Source organism: Trichechus manatus, unplaced genomic scaffold (genome assembly GCF_000243295.1).
Source record: "Trichechus manatus latirostris isolate Lorelei unplaced genomic scaffold, TriManLat1.0 scaffold00009, whole genome shotgun sequence".
Lineage (NCBI taxonomy): Eukaryota > Metazoa > Chordata > Mammalia > Sirenia > Trichechidae > Trichechus > Trichechus manatus.
In genome coordinates, this window is record NW_004443945.1 from 2921539 (window position 1) to 2941241 (window position 19703).

Below are 19703 nucleotides of genomic sequence, written 5' to 3' on the forward strand. Positions count from 1 at the left end.
GCCCCATAGGATTTCCAAGGAGCAGCTGGTGGATTCGAACTGCTGACCTTTTGGTTAGCAGCCAAGCTCTTAACCACTGCACCACCAGGGCTCCTGGAAACCCTCTGGGGCAGCTCTACTTTGTCCTGTAGGGTCGCTATGAGTCGGAATTGGCTTGACAGCAATGGGGTTTGGTAAGAGCTATATTACCTAAATACAGTGCATGGACTTCACCTGGATCCTAATTTGAAGAAACCAATTGTGAAAAGATACTTACGAGATTTGTGACACAATTGGGGAAATTTGAAAGTTAATTGGATATTAGATGATATTAAGAAACTATTGTTAACCTTTTTAGGCTTAATCAAATAAAAAAATTTAATAAGTGTGGTAGGCAATAAAACACAATTTGTCATATGTTGATGATTGTGGAAACAAGATTTGTCATACGTTGATAAATGCTGAAGTTGGGTAATAGATACTATCTTCTCTATCTGTGTATGTTTGAAAATTTCCATAGCAAAAAGTCAATATGAAAATGTATAAATGGAGAAACTAATTTGCACTGTAAACTTTCACCTAAAGCACAATAAAATTAAAAAAAGAAAAATACATAAATAAAATTTTTTTAAAACTAGCTGTTCCCCTTAAATAAGCTAAGGGCCTGCCCATATAAGTAGTCTATTGTTGGGTGCCATCAAATCAATTCTGACTCATAGTGATCCCATGTGACAGAGTAAAACTACCCCATAGGGACCCCACGTGACAGAGTAGAACTGCTTCATAGGAGTTTCTTGGCATAAGGTTTCTTGGCAAATTTCCAGGTCTTTCTCCCAAGGAATGCTAAGTAGGTTAGAACCACCAGCCTTTCAGTTAGCAGCCAACAGCTTAACCATTGAGGAACTAGAGCTCCATATAACTAGTCTAAACCCGTTGCCGTCAAGTCAATTCTAACTGATAGCGACCCTATAGGAGAGAGTAGAACTGCCCTATAGGGTTTCCAATGAGCGGCTGGTGGATTTGAACTGCTGACCTTTTGGTTAGCAGCTGTAGCTCTTAACCACTGCACCACCAGGGCTCCATAACTAGTCTAGCTACCTTCTTTTGCTAGTCTTAGAGCCCCTTAAAGATACAGCACAACTATACACATTGAGCCTCTCTCATCTTGCTCAAAATTTGAGCAGGTTTCCTACTAGAGTTACATCTAGTCTGTACTGATGTCTAGATAGAGCCTTTTATCCATCAAACCACCAGAATTTTCAGTGTCAAGTAGAATTTATTTCAACTCTGAATAATTGAGTGCCACCATAGGTTTGTAGGGCTTGTAAACCTGACCAGGAAATCAGATAGATGAAATCACCACAAATCATCAGGAGTATTTAAGAAACCAGGAAATAAGTCAGAAGCCTCGAGTTGCACTTCTGTGCGTACCATCGTGTCCAATTCCTGTACAAAAATGAAAAGTGCAAAGCAATTGCAGGCACCTTTTCAGTCCCAAGCACTAAAGGAATTTTTTTTTAAGATTAATAATATTACATTTTATTGATGACTTCTCACATACCAAAACCGTAATAACTCTTTAAGTATATTTCTACTTCTGACAATGTTTTTAAAGTACTTTAGATGAAGGTTAACAGAGCAAATTAGTTTCTCATTAAACAACACACATTGTTTTGTGACATTAGTTGCCAGCCCCACGACATGTCAGCACTCTCCCCTTCTCGACCTTGGGTTCCTCGTTACCAGCTTTCCTGTCCCTTTCTGCCTTCTTGTCCTTGCCCATAGGCTGGTGTGCCCGTTTAGTCTTGTTTTGTCTTATGGGCCTGTCTAATCTTTGGCTGAAGGGCGAACCTCAAGAGGGACTTCAGTACTGAGTTAAAACGTACCATACTCCAAGGGGCCATACTCTCAGACTTTCTTCAGTCTCTGTCAGACCGGTAAATCTTGTCTTTCTTTGTGAGTTAGATTTTTGTTCTACATTTTTCTCCAGCTCTGCCCGGGAACCTCTGTTGTGATCCCTGTCAGAGTAGTCAGTGGTGGTAGCTGGGCACCATCTAGTTATGCTGCACTCAGTCTGGTGGCGGCCGTGGCAGCTGTGGTTCATTAGTCCTTTGGGCTAATCTTTCCCTTGTGTCTTTGGTTTTTTTCATTGTCTTTTGCTCCAGATAGAGTGGGACCAGTGGAGTATCTTAGGTGGCCGCTCACAAGCTTTTAAGACCCTGGACGCTACTCACCAAAGTAGGATGTAGAACATTTTCTTTATAAACTGTGTTATGCCAGTGAGCCAGATGTCCCCCGAGACCAAGCACTAAGGGAATTTATGTTCCCTAATGAGAAGCACAGAAAGCCCTGAAACAAGTTCTTCTCTGTTATAGGACTGAGTTTACTCTATCAGTAGTTCTCTTTTTTCCAGGATGATGCCAGCAAGCAAACCACCTGTGTAAAGATGGAGGTCTCTCACGGAGGGGACTTTGCAGCCTTCCTCCTACAAGGCAAGACTGACCAAAGGCTGTTTAGATTTGCCATCTCTTCCAGATGATTACTTTTTTAAGGAAATATTTAGCCAGAAGCCCATGCCATGGGAGAACAACCTTTTCCCAGGTTGGCAGGCATTTGGGTTAGAAGCTAAGCATGTTTCCATGCCAGGATAAATTCCCACAATTGCTGCACAGTTTGTCATCCCCTCAAATAAAGGTCAGGGAGAATTCTCTCAGGGTGGCTTGCCCAATTCTAACCCTTTCTTAGCACTAACCTTCTCATTTACTGATTCTGTGTATGCCACCTTTCTCCCCAGACAGGCATAACTGTAAGACAAAATTGTTGGTGAAATTTACCACTTGGAAGATAGATAACATGGGGACTGGGCAAAGCAGACAGTTTGGTTAAGAACTGGGTTTTATCAGTGCTGCGAGTGTGGGAAGCAGCGTTTTCCCTGAGATGGTGGAGGCTCGAGGGGAGGAGCTCTCCCATGGGAAGATTATTTGGGGGGGTGATGATTTGCAATAACGATTGCAGAACTATATCCCCTTCAATTTATCAAGGTTGCCGTTCGGAGGGTGCCTGGTACAGAGGTGGCTGGTCTCTGTGCCAGCAATTCTGAGAAGACAGACTGTGTCTCAGAGGAAACTTGCGCCTGCTTGCAGTTGCTCAGTGGTTCCTTGGTTTCCCAATGCAGGATCCGGAGATGTTTGGCTGGATGTGTATAAATTGCCCAAGGAGTCTTGGCTCAAGGAAGTGGAGCACCCCCTCAACACCGTAAATCTAAAGAAAAAAACCAAACCGCCGCAACTGGTAGGAAATCTCTCTGTTTTCGACTGATTATCTTTCTCCCTACCCTCAAACAATATCTAGCCTAAATCTTCGTTGGAATTTCAAGATGAATGAGGCTTTCTGGAGGCTGTAAGAGAGAAGGACAACAGGAACACTGGCCCATGTCTCCCAAATCGACTTGCTGTGGTTCAAATGAGATACTAAAAAGTAGAGCTGTCTTCGTTAGTGGGAACCTCAGTGTCTCCCTTGTCTGGGAATTGCCCCTCCACTGAGTCCACTCGGGTCTTTTGTCCTGATTCCTGCCTCATAGCTAGATTTTTTTCCCCTGCTGTGTTGAAATAATTCTTCCATGCCTCACATTCCACTAAATTTTCCAGACTATGGCATAGAGGGGTTGCTCTTAATATCAGGAATAGTGAATTCTTTTTATTATTCTTAGAAGGCAGAAACTCTACCATTTCAGTTTAATTATATATGAAGCCTGGGCCTTGTGCCATGTCTTTAAGATATAGTTCCTCAGTAAATATTTTGATCAACTTAATTTGCTCATTTATCCAATGTGCTCTTGTTAATTTTCTTTTTTTAAACCATCACCAACTAGTATTAGGAGCCCTGGTGGCGCAGTGGTTAAGTGATACGGCTGCTAACCAAAAGGTCAGCAGTTCAAATCCACCAGCTGCTCCTTGGAAACCCTATGGGTCAGTTCTGCTGTGTCCTTTAGGGTCACTGTGGGTCAGAATTGACTCAACGGCAGTGGGTTATGGGAACTAATATTAATTGAACACCACTTTAAAACACATTCTATTAGGTGCTAAAAAAAATTAGTGAAATTATTGATATAGTAGACTGAGACACTGACTACTGAGCTCATTGAGTAGCTTTGAATAAAGCCTGTTCTCCCAATGATTTCATTTATAGTGGAGTGTAGTCCTGCATCTTGGGAGCTTTACCAGCCCAGAGATCTTCCTCCTGGAAACTCTCAGAGAATTTATTTTTTGTACCTCTTTTTTGATGCTTCTCATATTTCTACTTCCTTGGCTTTTAGTTCTTTTTGTGCACGAGAATCCTTTTTTTCTTAACTGGTTGTTACATTTCTGGATTGCTAAGACCATGCCTTCTGCTTTTTTAATCAGCCAACTGCATAGTATCATACTCAGTGCCCAACAGACATTTGTTTTTTGATGGACTGATTTATTATCCAAGTGGGAATAGCACCTTAGGATGGAGGTCGTTTCTCGCCATAATTCACTCAGTTTTCATACACTAAGAAGCAACCAACTAATGCCAGTTACGGTGGTAATTCTTTTAGTATAAATTACATGTAGAGTTACTTAAATATAATTGTCAACATCACATATATTTTGCCAATCTGAAATATTCACTTCAGCTTAGGTTTTTGTAATGGCCTCCTAACTGGTCTCCTCACCTCCATTCATTCATATTTTCTCTTATGGTCATTTAACTACTTCTTGTTTCTCCCAACTACATTTAAACTCCTAGAGAATAGGGTTCATGTATTAAAATCCTCTAGGCCAGAGGATCAACCATTTGTCCTCAATGTCTACTGAATGAATTCACTTTCTCACAAGAGTAATTGAGGGAGGAAAGAGCATCTCAGAAGATTAAAGGATGAGGGGGACAAACATAGAGAAAACCTATTGTGAATTAATTTCTCATTTTTCTCTTCAGAACAGTACTGATCACATAGCTGCAGATCATTTAGAAATGGTAAGAAACTTTAAAGAAAATTGCCAGAAAGATTTAAGTTGCATTTTAGAGATGTTTATTTTGACTTGAAATTTACTGTAAGTATCAAATATACTGGTAAAATGCTCCACTAGGGCACTATTTTCAGATTCTCTGAGACATATCTTATACCTCATGTCCACTGCAGATGGTCCCCTATCCTTGAGGATACTTGACCCAAGTCACTTATCCAGAGGTGGGTGTTTACAAGAAGCTAAAGAATGATTTGCACTTGACTGCTAACCTAAAGGTTGGTGTTTCAAACCTACCCAGCAGTACTGCAGAAGTAAAGGCCTGGCGATTTCCTTCCGTTAAGGTTAGAGCCAAGAGAACCCTATGGAGCAGTTCTCCTCTATAACACACGGGCAGCCATGAGTCAGAGTCGACACAATGGAACTAACAACAACAAACCAAAAAAAACAAACCCATTCCCGTCAAGTCGATTCCAACTCATAGCAACCCTATAGGACGGAGTAGAACTGCCCCATAAAGTTTCCAAGGAGCACCTGGTGGATTCGAACTGCTGACCTTTGGCTGGCAGCCATAGCTCTTAACCACTACACCACCAGGGTTTCCAACAACCACAAGAAAGCTTAAATTTCAGGGCCCCTCACTTGTATGGCCTCTTCTAAGGCCCTGGGAGGGTCCCTGGCAGTGGGTTCACATGGTCATGTATTTTTGTAAAGTTGGCAAAAAGTAAGATGCTTTAACCACAATCACTTAAGCTCGCTGTCTCTTTTCGCTCTAACTTCCTCTCTTTTGGGTGGTATTGGAGTAGCCACAGACTTTTTGTGTTTATAATTTTGCGTTCTTTTTCTTAAAGAAGGCCTCCAAATTGTGTGTACTTCAGGTCCTGTGAAACAGATTTGCCAAAATAACAGCCCAGTCCACCATGCCAAGTGACTTGGAGGGTTTCTTCTTTGTATCGGGGATACCTTAGGGAATGGAGCTGCTTCCCAGCTCTCCACTGGAGGCAGGGAGCACACCAGGCTTTCCAGAGGCATAGCTCTTGGGGGGTCTCAGGACAGGGGCATATCAGTAGAGTAGTGGTGAACTTTCAAAATGGAAATCTTTCTCTAGAGCCCTTTCTCTTTTTCCTTTCTAAATTATATTTTTAAATGCATTAAATTATACACGTAATATGTGCATGCGTCCTCTGGGAAAAAAATAATGGAATGTTGAGTCTCTCCTCAAGTAGTTTCCTTCTCTTTTAATGGCATTTACCTATTCTTTATCAATAATCTCATCAAAGCCAAGTTCTTTGGTCAGACGATTGACAACCGTAAGTGAAAAAAGCTCTTCGATAAAAGCTAACTGATCAAACGGGGTCTTCTCATAATCCATCTGAAACCCACCATCTAGGGCTGCTTCTCTGGCTCTGGATGTTCTCAGAAACATTTTGTTAGCTTCTTCAGGGGTTGTTGATACTCTGTAGCCTGCACCACTGAGCTGCTCCTCTTCCGGATAGTCATAGTTGTCCTCTTAGTCATCAAATTCCTCGCCCTCGTCCTTGCTCGCTAAGTCTGGGGCCACAGTCTGGCCTGGCTGCTCCCCATGGCTAGGCCTGTTAGCGAGGCCCCCTGCCGCTGCCATTGGCTAGGCCTGCGGGCCTCGTCCTCCTCCTCCGCTGGGCATTTCTTCTCAAGCTGTGGCAGGGCACTGTTGCAGGAGGGGTTCGGTGATGGCTACCGGTTCACACTGCCTAGCTCCATCTGCAAAAGGTCACTCTTGCCAGGCATCATATCCCTCTGCAGGTCATTGCTCTCCTCATAAAGTTTGGACAACTTGGACATTCTGGACATGGTTCACACTGCTCAAACACTCGCAAAACGTTTCCAGCAAGATCGAAGTACAGCGGGATCAAGCTTTCTTGGTTTGCTAAATCATTTACCATGGTTCATTTCCTTTCCAGCTTCAAAATTTTGTTGCTCTTGTCTCCTCTTTCATTCTCTAAATCCTTATGAGTTTATTCTTTAAAAAAACAGACACAAAACACTTACTATCATAACGGGGTTTCAGGAGGGAGAGGTGTTAAATGCATGTGTTCATTCTACCATCCGTATTTTCCAACTAGTTATTTTTGGTGCAAGGCTGTATTTCTATTAGGTGGGTCCTTAGTTAACAGGAAAGAAATTGGAGGGGCATTAGTTTTCAGAAAATAGGCAGGAACCAAGGAAGGGTAGCCAGTGAAAATACTGTGGCCAGGACACCATTACCACCACTGCTGGGCATCACAAACCCTACAAGACACAGCCACCAAATCTGATGCTAGACTTTCATGATAACTCTGCTACTGGGTTCTTGACATGGCTGCCTCCAAAATGAAAACTCTCTACTGTTTCTGGATTTCTGTGTCACTCCCTCAAGAGTCAGAGTCCTGGGCAAGAACATGCAACTCGTTGAGCCTAGGTCATGTGCCAACACTGTAACCTCCAGGAGACAGGAAGAAGTATCTGGCGCTTTCAGTTTCATAGAAGGAAACAGATCCATCAAGACTTATGCAATAGGAGAGTCCCCACAAAATAGAAAAAGTATAGCCAAAAAGATGACAAATGTCCACTACACTGGTGCATAGGAAAGCTATAGATTTTTATATGTTGATCTTGTATCTGGCTACCAGGGCCAAGTCTAGAGTGAGGTAAGCAAAGCATCTAAGGCACAAAATTTAAAAAGACACTAATTCTTAGGGTCATGCAAGTGAAGAAAATATAAGGTCACACAGCTAGTAGGTAGCATAGATAGGATTAGAACCCTGGCAATTTTGAAACAGATAAATATGTTAAGGGAACAGGATAGAGAATACAGAAATATATATGTCAATTTTATTGGTCTCAAACAGCCAGCTTTTGGTTTTGTTTTTCTCAATTTTTCCATTTTCTATCCCACTGATTTCCAATTTGATTTTTTTTATTTCCTTTTTTCCATTTATTTTGGGCTTAGTTAAGTAGAGGCTTATCATTGATTTGAGATCTTTTTTTATTTTCTAATACAGGAATTTTGTGCTTTAAATATACATCTTGTTGTTAGGTGCTGTTGGGTCGATTCCGTCTCATAGCAACCCTTTGTACAACAGAACGAAACACTGCCCAGTCCTGCGCCATCCTCACAATCGTTGCTATCTTTGAGCCCATTGTTGCAGCCACTGTGTCAATCCATCTCATTAAGGGTCTTCCTCTTTTTTGCTGACCTTTTGCTTTACCAAGCATGATATCCTTCTCCAGGGACTGGTCCCTACTGATAACATGTCCAAAGTACGTGACTAAGCACTGCTCTAAGGAGCCTGGGTGACACTAGTGGTTTTTGATTGGCTGCTAACCTAAAGGTTGATGAACCAGCCCAGGGGCTCTGAAGAAGAAAGGTCTGGGGAACTGCTTTTGTAAAGATCACAGCCAAGAAAACCCTATGAAACAGCTCTACTCTGTAACACATGGGGTCAGCATTAGTCAGAATTGACGGCAATGGGTTTGGATTTTTTTTTAAGTACTACTTTAGGTGCGTCGCATAAATTTGGGTATGTCGTGTTTTCATTTTCTTTCAGTTTAAAGTACTTTTTAATTTCCCTTTTTATTTCTCCTTTGACGAATTATTTAGAAACATGTTATTTAGTTTCCAAATACTGGAGATGTTTCAGATATCTTTTTGTTACTGGTTTCTGTTTAATTCCATTGTGATCAGAGAACATACATCATATAATTTGAATCCTTTTGAATTTATGGTATTGAGACTTGTTCTATGCCCACAATACAGTTTATAAGAGTTCTGTGTGCACTTCAAAATAGTGTGTATTCAGCTGTTGTTGGTCAAGTTATTCAAGTCTTCTATATCTTTACTAACTTTGTTTCTACATCCTTACTATATTCTTACTGATTTTTCTGTCTTCTTACTCTATTATTTATTGAGAGAGGAGTATTAAATCTCTAAGATTGTAGATTTCTTTATCCTTTCACCTTTATGAGTTTTTGCTTCATATGTTTTGAAGCTCTGTTATTAGCTGCATAAACATTTTGAATTGTTACGTCCTCTTGATGAATTGACCCTTTTCTCATTATACAATGACCCTTTTATTCCTGGTAATATTATTTACTCTGAACTCTCCTATGTCTGATATTAATATAGCTACCCCAGCTTTCTTTTGATTACTTTTAGCAAAGCTTATCTTTTTTTCTACTTTTATTTGTGTCTTTATATTTAAAATGGGTTTCTTTTTGATAATATATTTGGGTCTTACCTTTTTATACAATCTGACAATCTCTGCCTTTTAATTGGAGTGTTTAGGCCGTTTAATGTGATTATCAGTACAGTTGATTTTAAATCTACTACCTTCCTTTCTATTTGTTCTATCTGTTTTCTTCCCTTTTTTCTGCCTTTTTGTTTATTTGTTTTATTTTAATGATTCAATTTTATTTCCTTGTTGGTTTGTTAACTATACTTCTTTGTTTAATTTTATTGTAGTAATATGTTTATAACATTTGCTATTTTAACTATTTTTAAGTGTACAGTTCAGTGACATTAATTACATTCACCATGTTTTTCAACCATCACCACTATCCATTTCAAAATATTTTTCATGACCCTAAACAGAAACTCAGTACCCCTTAAGCAATAATTTCCCTTTCCCCCTAGTCCCTAATAACCACTAATAAACCTTGGTCTCTATGTGTTTGCCTGTTTAGATATTTCACATAAGTGGGATCATACAGTATTTTCTTTTTGTGCCTGACTTATGTCACTCAACATGTTTTCAGTGTTCATCCATGTTGTACCATGTATCAGAACTTCATTTCTCTTTATGGCTGAAAACTATCCCATTGTGTGGATATATCACAACTTAGATTGTTTCCACTGTTTGGCTATTGTGAATAATGCTATAATGAACAGTGATGTACAAGTATCTGTTTGAGTCTTTACTTCCAAGTCTTTTGAGTGTATATCTGGGAGTGGAATTGCTGAGTTATATGGTAATTCTATTTAACTTTTTGAGGAACCACCAAACTGTTTTCCACAGTTGTTGCATTTTATATAACCACCAGAAATAGATGAAGATTTTAGTTTCTCCACATCCTTACCAACACTTGTTTTCTCTTTTTCTGATAATAGCCATCCTAGTGTGTGTAAAGTGGTATCTCATGGTGGTTTTGGTTTGCATTTCCTTAATGACTAATAATGTTGAGCATCTTTTCATGTGCTTATTGGCCATTTGTATATCTTCTCTGGAGAAATGTCTATTCAAGTTTTGCCCATTTTTTGATTGGGCTGTTTGTCTTTTTGTTGTTGAGTTGTAGGAGTTCTTTATACATTTTAGGTATTAAGCCCTTATCAGATGTATGGTTCTCAAATATTTTCTCCCAATCTGTAGGTTGTCTCTTCACTTTGTTGATAAAGTTCTTTCATGCACAAAAGTTTTTAATTTTGATGAAGCCCAATTTATCTATTTTGTCTTTTGTTGCTCATGCTTTGGTGTCATATCCAAGAATCCATTGTCAAAAACTAGGTCCCAAAGATTTACCCCTATGTTTTCTTCTAGGAGTTTTATGGTTTTAGTTCTTGTGTTTAGGTCATTGAACCATTCTGAGTTAATTTTCGTATATGGTGTGAGGTATGGGTCTAACTTCATGCTTTTTCATGTGGAGATCCAATTGTCCCAGCACCGTTTGTTGAAGAAACTATTCTTTCCTCCACTGAATGGACTTGGAACCCTTGTTGAAAATCAATTGAATATATATATATGTTTATTTCTGGACTCTAAATTCTATTTCATTGGTCTGTGTGTCTATACTTACACCAGTACCAGACTGTTTCAATTACAGAAGCTTTATAGTACATTTTGAAATCAGAGAGTGTGAGTCCTCCTGTCCTCCGTTTTGTTCTTCTTTTTCAAGATTGCTTTGGCTATTTAGGGTCCCTTACAATTCTATGTGAATTTGAGGATTGACTTTTCCATTTCTTTGAAGAAGGCTGTTGGAATTTTGATAAAGATTATGTTGACTCTATAGATAACTTTCAGTAGTATTGACATCTTAACAATATTAAGTCTTCCAGTCCATGAACACTTATTTATTTAGGTCTTTAATTACTTTCAGCAATGTTTTATAGCTTTAAGTGTACAAGTCTTTTACTTCCCTGGTTAAATTTGTTCCTTGGTATTTTATTCCTTTAGATGCTATTGTAAATGGAATTGTTTTGTTTTTAATGGTTACTTTAGTATTTATTATATACATCTTTAACTTATCACAATCTACCTTCAATTAATATTTTATCACTTCATATATACGATAAGAACCTTGTAACAGTATACTTCCATTTCTCCTCTCCTAGCCTTTGCGCTATTGTCATAGATTTTACTTATAAATTTGTTATAAAACCCACCACCTGTTGTCTAATGTCTGAAAACCATTGTTTTATATGCTTTGTCTATTTTTGAGTTGTTTAACATTGGAGGGTTAATCTAGTCACTGTTATTCCATCTTGGCCAGAATCAGAAGTTTTAAAGTTTTTGCCCATCATCATCTAATGTTGACCAGTATTTATATTCTCCTCAACAAAATAAGAACTTTTTCCACTTCTTTTTATTTCCTTCCCACTCTTTTTATGCCCTAGCCATCTTTCATGTTGAAATCATCTAAGATTTTAATTCCAGATTGTGTGTGTATGTTTGTGTTTTAACAGTCACTATTATTTAGGCATAACAGTAAGTTTTATTGATTTATCAACAGTGTTTCTTCTTGGGTTTATTATTTGCTTTGCTGAAGTATATCCTCTAGAAGTACTTTGATACTGAGTTCTTGTTTAATATACTTTTTGAGTCCTTGTATGTCCGAAAATATTTTAATATGCTAATTTACCACCACTCTGCTCAGCCAACTTAAAAGTGTCTTAGTTTCTTAGTGCTGCTATAACAGAAATACAACAAATGGATGGCTTTAATGAACAGAAATTTATTTTCTCACTGCTGGGAGGCTAGAAGTCCAAATTCAAGGCACGAGCTCTAGGGGAAGGCTTTCTTTCTCTGTCAGCTCTGGGGGAAGTTCTTTGTCCCTTTTCAACTTCTATTTCTTGGTTCCTTGGTGATCTTCTTGTGGCCTGGCATCTACCTTCTCCCATCTGTGCTTCCTTGCTTCTGTGCCTAATCTGCTCTTTTTCTACCTTAAAAGTGAAGGGCTTAAGACACACCCTACACTGACATGGCCTCAGTAACATACAAAGAAGCCCTTATTCCCAAATGGGATTACAACCACAGGTATAGGGGTTAGTATTTACAACACATATTTTTAGGGGGCACAATTCAATCTGTAACACCAGGTTACTAATAATTTTATCACACAGAAGAGCCATTCAACCTCTCTCACTTAGGGGGGTGGGGGGGCATGTAGAAAACAGGAGAGGACCTACATTCATGGTTCTTGGAAACTCTTCCTTATTGCAGGATGTGAATGCTGTTTTTAAAGGAGATGCTAAGTTGAGCCATCCAGTTTACATAATGAAGATTAAACCACCTAAACCAGTCACAGGTCAGTATAATTCAACTAATACGCCCCTTCCTTTTGCTGTTGACTTCCTAGTTTTTTTCCTTCTTTGCCTTCCTGTACATTTCATGTATTTTCTAATTATTAGCAGCAATACCTAAATTGCAAACATAGTTCTGAAGAGGAAATTTTAAAAACTTCATAATCTCTGGAGCCTAAAAAGAAAAAATGTGTACATTATAAAGATAACAGTTAACTAACAGAATTGGAAATTCAGGTGAGACATGTTTCCTGAGTGCTGAGTGGAGTTCATTCCTGTATTCATATGTTAATTAATTCATCAGTATTTGCTGAGTGCCAATAATGCACCAAGTAAAAAGATGAGTAAGACATATCTGCTGCACTCTAGAAGCTGATGGCCTAGCAAGGGAGAATGGGAGGAAACCACCATAGTAAGATATGATACATGCAGCAATGGGAAATATCTAAAAACTCGCTACCATCTAGTCAATTCCAGCCCATAGTGACCCTATAGGACAGAGTAGAACTGCCCCAGAGGCCTACCAAGGTTATAATCTTTACAGAAGCAGATCGCCACATCTTTCTCCCATGGTTAGCAGCAGAGCGCTTAACCACATTGCCACCAGGGATCCTGGAGAATATCTAAGCCAAAAACCAAACTCGTTGCTGTTGAGTCAATTCTGCCTCATAGCGACCCTATAGGACAAACTAGAACAGCCCCACAGGGTTTCCAAGGAGTGGCTGGTGAATTTGAACTGCCGACCTTTTGGTTAGCAGCCAGGCTCTTAACCACTGCAGCACCAGGGGAGTATCTAGAACCATGAAAACATAGAGAAAGGAGTTATTAGCTCTGCCCAGGGAGTAGAAGAAGGCTTTATCTGAGGAAAGGATGTTTGGGAGTTGATCAGGAGGAGCAGAGGGGAAGTTCATTATAGGCAGAGGATACAGAATATATCCTCTCAGCACTCACACATGATCTCAAATATATATGTACAAAGATGTTCACTTCAGCATTATTTATAGGAGCAATGATTGGCTACGTAAAATACAGTACACTCATACAAAGGAATACTTTGCAACCATTACAAAACAAAGAGGGAACTGCAAATGGTCAGGAATAACCAATTCTCATAAAAGAACATGGTGATAGGACTTACTCTATCAAGATTCATTATAAAGCTCCGGTAATAAGATAGAAAAAATATTTCAATGAAACAGGATATAAAGGCTAGAAGCAGCCCTTAAGTATAAATGGACGCTTGGTACATGGCAGAGGTGACACTGCAGAGCAGGGGAGAAACTGTGGTCATTTTAATAAATGGTTCTGGTTGTCCATTTGGGAAAAAAAAATTAAACTTGAGCCCTGCCTCACACCATACACAAAAATAAATTCCAGATTAATTGGAGAAGTAAATATGAAAGGCAAAATTAAAAAGCTTTAGAAAATGATATAATACAATGTCTCTATGACCTATGGGCAGAAAAAATGCTTAAAAGAAAATTTTTATAAAATTAACTACCATAAAATTAAGAACTTCTAGTCATCATCAAAAGACATCATTAAGATTATGAAAGGGCAAGCCACAGAGTGGGAAAATATATTTGCAAAACATATATAACTTACTAATGATCCATAGCAAGAATATATAAAGAATTTCTGCAAATTATTAAGAAAAAGATAATCCAGTACCAAAACAGGGAAGAATATTACCCAGGCTATTCACAAAAGAGAACATTCAAAATGACCAGTAAACATATGAAAAGGCGCTCAACTTCATTAGTTACCAGGAAAATGAAACTTAAAACCATAATGAGCTATCACTACACACTCACCAGGATGGCTAAAGTTAAAAAAGACTGATCATACAAAGTATTGGTGAGGATGTGGAACAGTTGCAACTCCCATATTGTGGTTAGCAATGTAAATTGGTTAAACCACTTTGCAAAAACAGTTTAGTATTGTCTAATAAGGTTGAAGATAATTTATATCTTATGACTCAGCACTTGTATTCCTAGGTAGGGCAACTAACCATACCGGTTTGCCTGGGTCTAAGGGGTTTCCTTGGATGTGTAATTTTCATTGCTAAAACTAGGAAAGTCCTGATCAAACCAGGACAGGCTGATCACCCTACTTCTAGGTATATACCCAATAGGTTTGCAAACAAATGTGGACCAGGAAACATGTACAAGAATATTAGTAGTGACATTATTTTTAATAGTCTCAAGCATGAAACAACCCAAATGTCCCTCAACAATAGAACAGATAAATAAATTGTAGTATATTCATTCAATGGAATACTATACCATGGACTGCCAAAAGAATGAACAAGTCTGTCTTGGAAGAAATACAGCCAGAATGCTCCTTAGAAGCAAGGATGGAGAGACTTCATCTCACTTACTTTGGATGTGTTATCAGGAAGGATCAGTCCCTGAAGAAGGACATCATGCTTAGTAAAATAGAGGGTCAGCAAAAAAGAGCAAGACCCACAATGAAAATAAACAAACTACAGCTCCATATAACAAAATGGATAAATCTCACAAACATACTATTGAGCAAAAGAGAGCAGACATAGAGTTAATACTGTACAGCTCCATTTATGTATAGTTCAAAATCAGGCAAAACAAACTATAGTGTTAAATTCTTAGTTATCTAGTGCTGCTATAACAGAAATGCCCTAAATGGATGGCTTTAGCAAACAAATTTATTATCTCACAGTTTGGGAGGCTAGAAGTCCAAATTCAGGGTACCAGCTCCAGGGAAGGCTTTCTCTCTCTGTCGGCTTTGGGGGAAGGTCCTTGTCATCAATCTTCCCCTGGTCTAGTTGCTTCTCAGTGCAGTGATCCTGTGTGCAAGGACACATTCTGTTCCTGGTTCTTCTTGCTTAGTGGTGATGAGGTCCCTCTCCTCTCTGCTTGCTTCTCTCTTTTATGTCTCAAAAGAGATTGACTCAAGATATGGCCTAATCCTGTACATTGTGTCCTGCTTCATTAACATCATAGAGGTTAGAATTTATAACACATAGGAAATTACATCAGATCACAAAATGGAGAAGAGCCACGCAGTACTGGGAATCATGGCCTAGCCACATTGACACACATTTTTGGGAGACACAATTCAGTCCATAAAGAAGCCTATTTGTTGTTGTTGTTAGGTGCGGTCGAGTTGGTTCTGACTCATAGTGACCGTAGGTACAACAGAACAAAACACTGCCCAGTCCTGTGCCATCCTTATGGCATGAGCCCATTGTTGCAGCCACTGGGTCAATCATCTCGTTGCGAGTCTTCCTCTTTTTTGCTGACCCTCTGTTTTACCACGCATGATATGTCCTTCTTCAGGGGCTGATCCTTCCTGATAACATGTCCAAAGTAAGCGAGATGAAGTCTCTCCATCCTTGCTTCTAAGGAGCATTCTGGCTGTATTCTAAGACAGATTTGTTCGTTCTTTTGGCAGTTCATGGTATATTCAGTATTCTTCGCCAACACCATGATTCAAATGCATCAATTCTTCTTTAGTCTTCCCTCTTCATTGTCCAGCTTTCACAAGTATCTGAGGTGATTGAAAATGTCATGGCTTGGGTCAGGCACACCTTAGTCCTCAAAGTGACATCTTTGCTTTTTAACACCTTAAAGAGATCTTTTGCAGCAGATTTGCCCAGTGCAGTACATCATTTGATTTCTTGACTGCTGCTTCCATGGGTGTTGATTGTGGATCCAAGTAAAATTAAATCCTTGACAACTTCAATCTTTTCTCTTTTTATCATGATGTTGCTTATTGGTCCAGTTGGATTTTTATTTTCTTTATGTGGAGGTGTAAGTGCTTCAAGTTGTCTTCACTTTCAGCAAGCAAGGTTGTTAGGAGTCTTCCTCCAGTCCTGATGCCACATTCTTCGTCATATAGTCCAACTTCTCAGATTATTTGTTCAGCATACAGATTGAATAAACATGGTGAAAGGATAAAACTCTGATGCACACCTTTTCTGATTTCAAACCAAGATGCCTATTTAGATGGCAAAAATATAAAGAAATGCAATGAAGTGGTTACAATAAAAGTCAGGAGAGTTGTTGCCTTTAGGGTAGAAAGAAGGGGTTGTGGTTGGAAAGGAACCCTTGGGAAGCTTCTAGGTAGCTGTCTGTGTTCTATTTCTTGACCTGAATAGAAAATACTAGATGTTTGTTCTATAATAATTTATTAAGATATACATTTTATGCATTTTTGAATGTGTTATATTTCACAATAAGAAAAGGTTTAATAAACAATAAACAATACAAAGTGATCTCAAAGGTATTTGTTAAATGAAAAAGCAAGGGATATAGTGTTATAACAGGTCCCTGAGTGGAGGAAATGGTTAAGCACTTGACTACTAACCTAAAGGTTGGAGGTTGGAACCCACCCAGTAGCACCACAGAAGAAAGGCCTGGTGATTTTCTTCAGTAAAAAGACTACAGCCAAGAAAACCCTATGGAACAGTTCTACTCTGTAACACTTGGGGTTACCATGAGTTGGAATCGACTCAATGGCAGTAGGTTTGATTTCTGGTTATAGTGCATAACAACAATTTTCAAAGTTTACCTGCATCAGAATCACTTGGAGGACTTTTTAAAACCCAGATTGCTAGACCCCCACCCCCACCCCCTGACACACACACACACAGTTTCTATTTCAATAAGTGTGGGTTGGGGCCTGAGAATTTGCTTTTCAAACAAGTTCCCAGGTGGTGAAGCTGGTGATCTGGGACCACACTTTGGGAACTACTAGCTTATAATATACATTGGTTTATAAAAAGAAGTCTCCCTCTAGAGAGTTATACAAGAAACTGTTAACAGTGGCTCTTCCTAGATAGGGGCCTGGGGCACTGTGGCACCTCCTGAGCAACTTGAGGGACCTAAGCACCTTCCAAAGAGAGCAGAGTTCTGAAACTTGGAGTGCAAACCCAGAAAATAAGTCACCCAGTTCTGTGGATTTAGCAACAGATGAACAAGAAGGAAATGAAAGGTTATTGGGAAGGGGAGGGTTGAGAAAATTGATTGGCAGGGAAAGGAGATTTTGTTAAAGGAAGATAATTGGATAAACATAAGCATGGGAAGAGAATGGGATTGCCTAATCATGTGGGTCTTCAGCAGTGGCTGAACAATGGTGGTAAACTGGGAGGTTTTGTACCTTGCTTAGCTGGGGAGACGACTGTCGTGATCCAAGGCCTCTTGTGGCTTCGTGGACATTTCCTTGGCCTCCTTTGCAGCTTCTGCAATCCAGAAGCAAAGCAAACAAACAGCTAGCTACTCTGCTTGGGCTCGGTGAGTGAGTGGGGCAGGGGAGAAGACTGAACACCTGGGGTCACAGACCAAGTGCTGAGCAAGGCTGACAGGTTCTGCACGAAACTGGGAAGCATGGAAGAAGCCAGGGGAAATCAGCAAAAGGGAGGCCAGATGACTAATTCTGGAATATTGTCAACCCAGGCACCACATTTAAAAGCCCTCTGGAAGTCTTTGCAAAGATAGAGGATTGCTGTGGGCTAGGCTCCGGGCAGAACCACTTCATCAAGGACAGTCAGTGGGAGCAGCAAGCGGCCATCTTCCACGCTTCATACAAGAAGTATCTGGATGGGGAATGGGAAGAGGAGCCGCTCAGGTGAGCAAGAGAAGGCACCTGGAGTCCCCAGAGCTTCTCTCCTGGCACACTCAAGAGTCAGCCCAAGTACTTGAATTAATCCAAGGCCTAAAAGCTCTGGTTTGGGGGACTTTTCAGAAAACTTCAGATGTTTTGAAAAGTTGTGTAGAGACTGTTTAAATCTAGTTAGAACAAAGGCTGATAATATGGATTTAAAAGGAGGAATATGTATTTATGGAGATTAGAAATAGAATTTATTTTAGTTTTATAAATGACATCGTCTCTTTTTAAAAAGCTTTTTTCCAGATTTTATAGAAAACACAGAAGATCCTAAAGATGGAAGTAAAACTAATCACCACTATTAACATTTTTCTTCATTTCTTTCCAGTCTTTATAAATGTGACGTATATGCGTGTCGTTCTTATAATGCATTACTTTCTGATCTCTGATCGGCAGTTGAGGCCTCATTAACCCCACGTTGTGATTGTAAAAACAGAGCCCAAGTCTTTGAAGTACCAGTGGTGGAGCTAGCTTTAGGAACTAGCTCTCCTAACAGCTAGTGTGGGTCTCAGGAATGTTCTAGTTTTCAGGTGGGAAGTGAACCCTCTCATCTCGCTGTCAAGTGGACCTTGAATTTCCTCGCTGCAGGATACAGACTCCTAAGGCTCAGCCATACCAGCAACTACCTGTTGCCTGAACTGGAAACATAACGAAGTTCAGAGGTATGCTGAAGCCAGCTCCTACTGACCAGCGAGATATTTAGGAATTTTGCAAGCCAGTTGGTAATTATCCATGGTGGGTGTATTTACGCCATGAAAATCTGCAAACTCTACAAATCAGGGCATTTTTCTTTCTTTCCTTTTTCTAGAGAGTCAGTTTACCAGCACACCACTGATTGTATTGCCCCCAGGATAAGAGGATAAGAGAGTGTTTATGCAAATTTCCCAAGTTAAGGGATCTTCCCTGAGGACAGAGGTGGCTCTCCAAAAGGGAACCGTCTCTGGTGGGAGTTCTGCCCTGTACCATTACTGGCCTGGAAATGTCTCCTGCACCTTAGCCTGTCCATCTGGATGGTGGCTTCTGAAGCTCATCCCATCCACGTGGATAGTGGCTCCTGCAGTTTAACCCACCCTGCCCTCACCAAGGTCCAAGGTCTGCCCATCTCACCAGGACCAGCCATAGAATGTAGTTTGTCTCATGGCCCTGCACCCATGGGAAGGCCATTTTCACTAGCCCTTTCTGGTTTTAGTTTCAAGACTCTGCCGGCATCTCTCCTTGCCAAGGAGTCTCTCATTGCTCTGACTAGTATCTCTTTCTTTCCCAGTGTGGCCACGTTCCATTTTCTCCTTCCTAGCTGCGTATTTGCAATGCCAGCAGAAGTCAAGAGCTCTTCAGGTAAAGGAACGTGAAGCAGGTAGTTATCTTGGGGAGGTGGTCTCCTTGGGTAGTCCCTCAGCAAGCCTCCTAGAGAAATTCCACATAGCAAACCCTGCTTGGTCCAGGGCTCGGCTGATCTTCGGTGGGAGGGAATGAAGGTGGAAATTGAGTTGTCAGCTGTAGCTTAAGGGTTTCTCTTTGGATTTGTGTCCCCCAAGCTAGATTCCCTGGTAATGGAGGCT

At 40.0% G+C, this 19703-nt stretch overlaps 1 protein-coding gene and 1 pseudogene across 2 annotated transcripts in view; one reads left to right on the forward strand and one right to left on the reverse strand.

Moving 5' to 3' along the window:
* The window catches only part of WDR93 (WD repeat domain 93), a 43768-nt gene that overhangs the window by 7745 nt on the left and 16320 nt on the right, over nucleotides 1-19703 (forward strand). For both annotated transcript variants that reach the window (XM_023725710.1, XM_004370805.2), the window contains exons 4-9: nucleotides 2393-2471; nucleotides 3155-3270; nucleotides 4939-4977; nucleotides 12419-12503; nucleotides 17934-18105; nucleotides 19409-19479. In XM_023725710.1, coding sequence (XP_023581478.1) covers nucleotides 2393-2471; nucleotides 3155-3270; nucleotides 4939-4977; nucleotides 12419-12503; nucleotides 17934-18105; nucleotides 19409-19479 — 562 coding nt within the window. The remainder of the gene's footprint in view (nucleotides 1-2392; nucleotides 2472-3154; nucleotides 3271-4938; nucleotides 4978-12418; nucleotides 12504-17933; nucleotides 18106-19408; nucleotides 19480-19703) is intronic.
* Nucleotides 6220-6797, reverse strand: LOC101350177 (EP300-interacting inhibitor of differentiation 1-like; annotated as a pseudogene).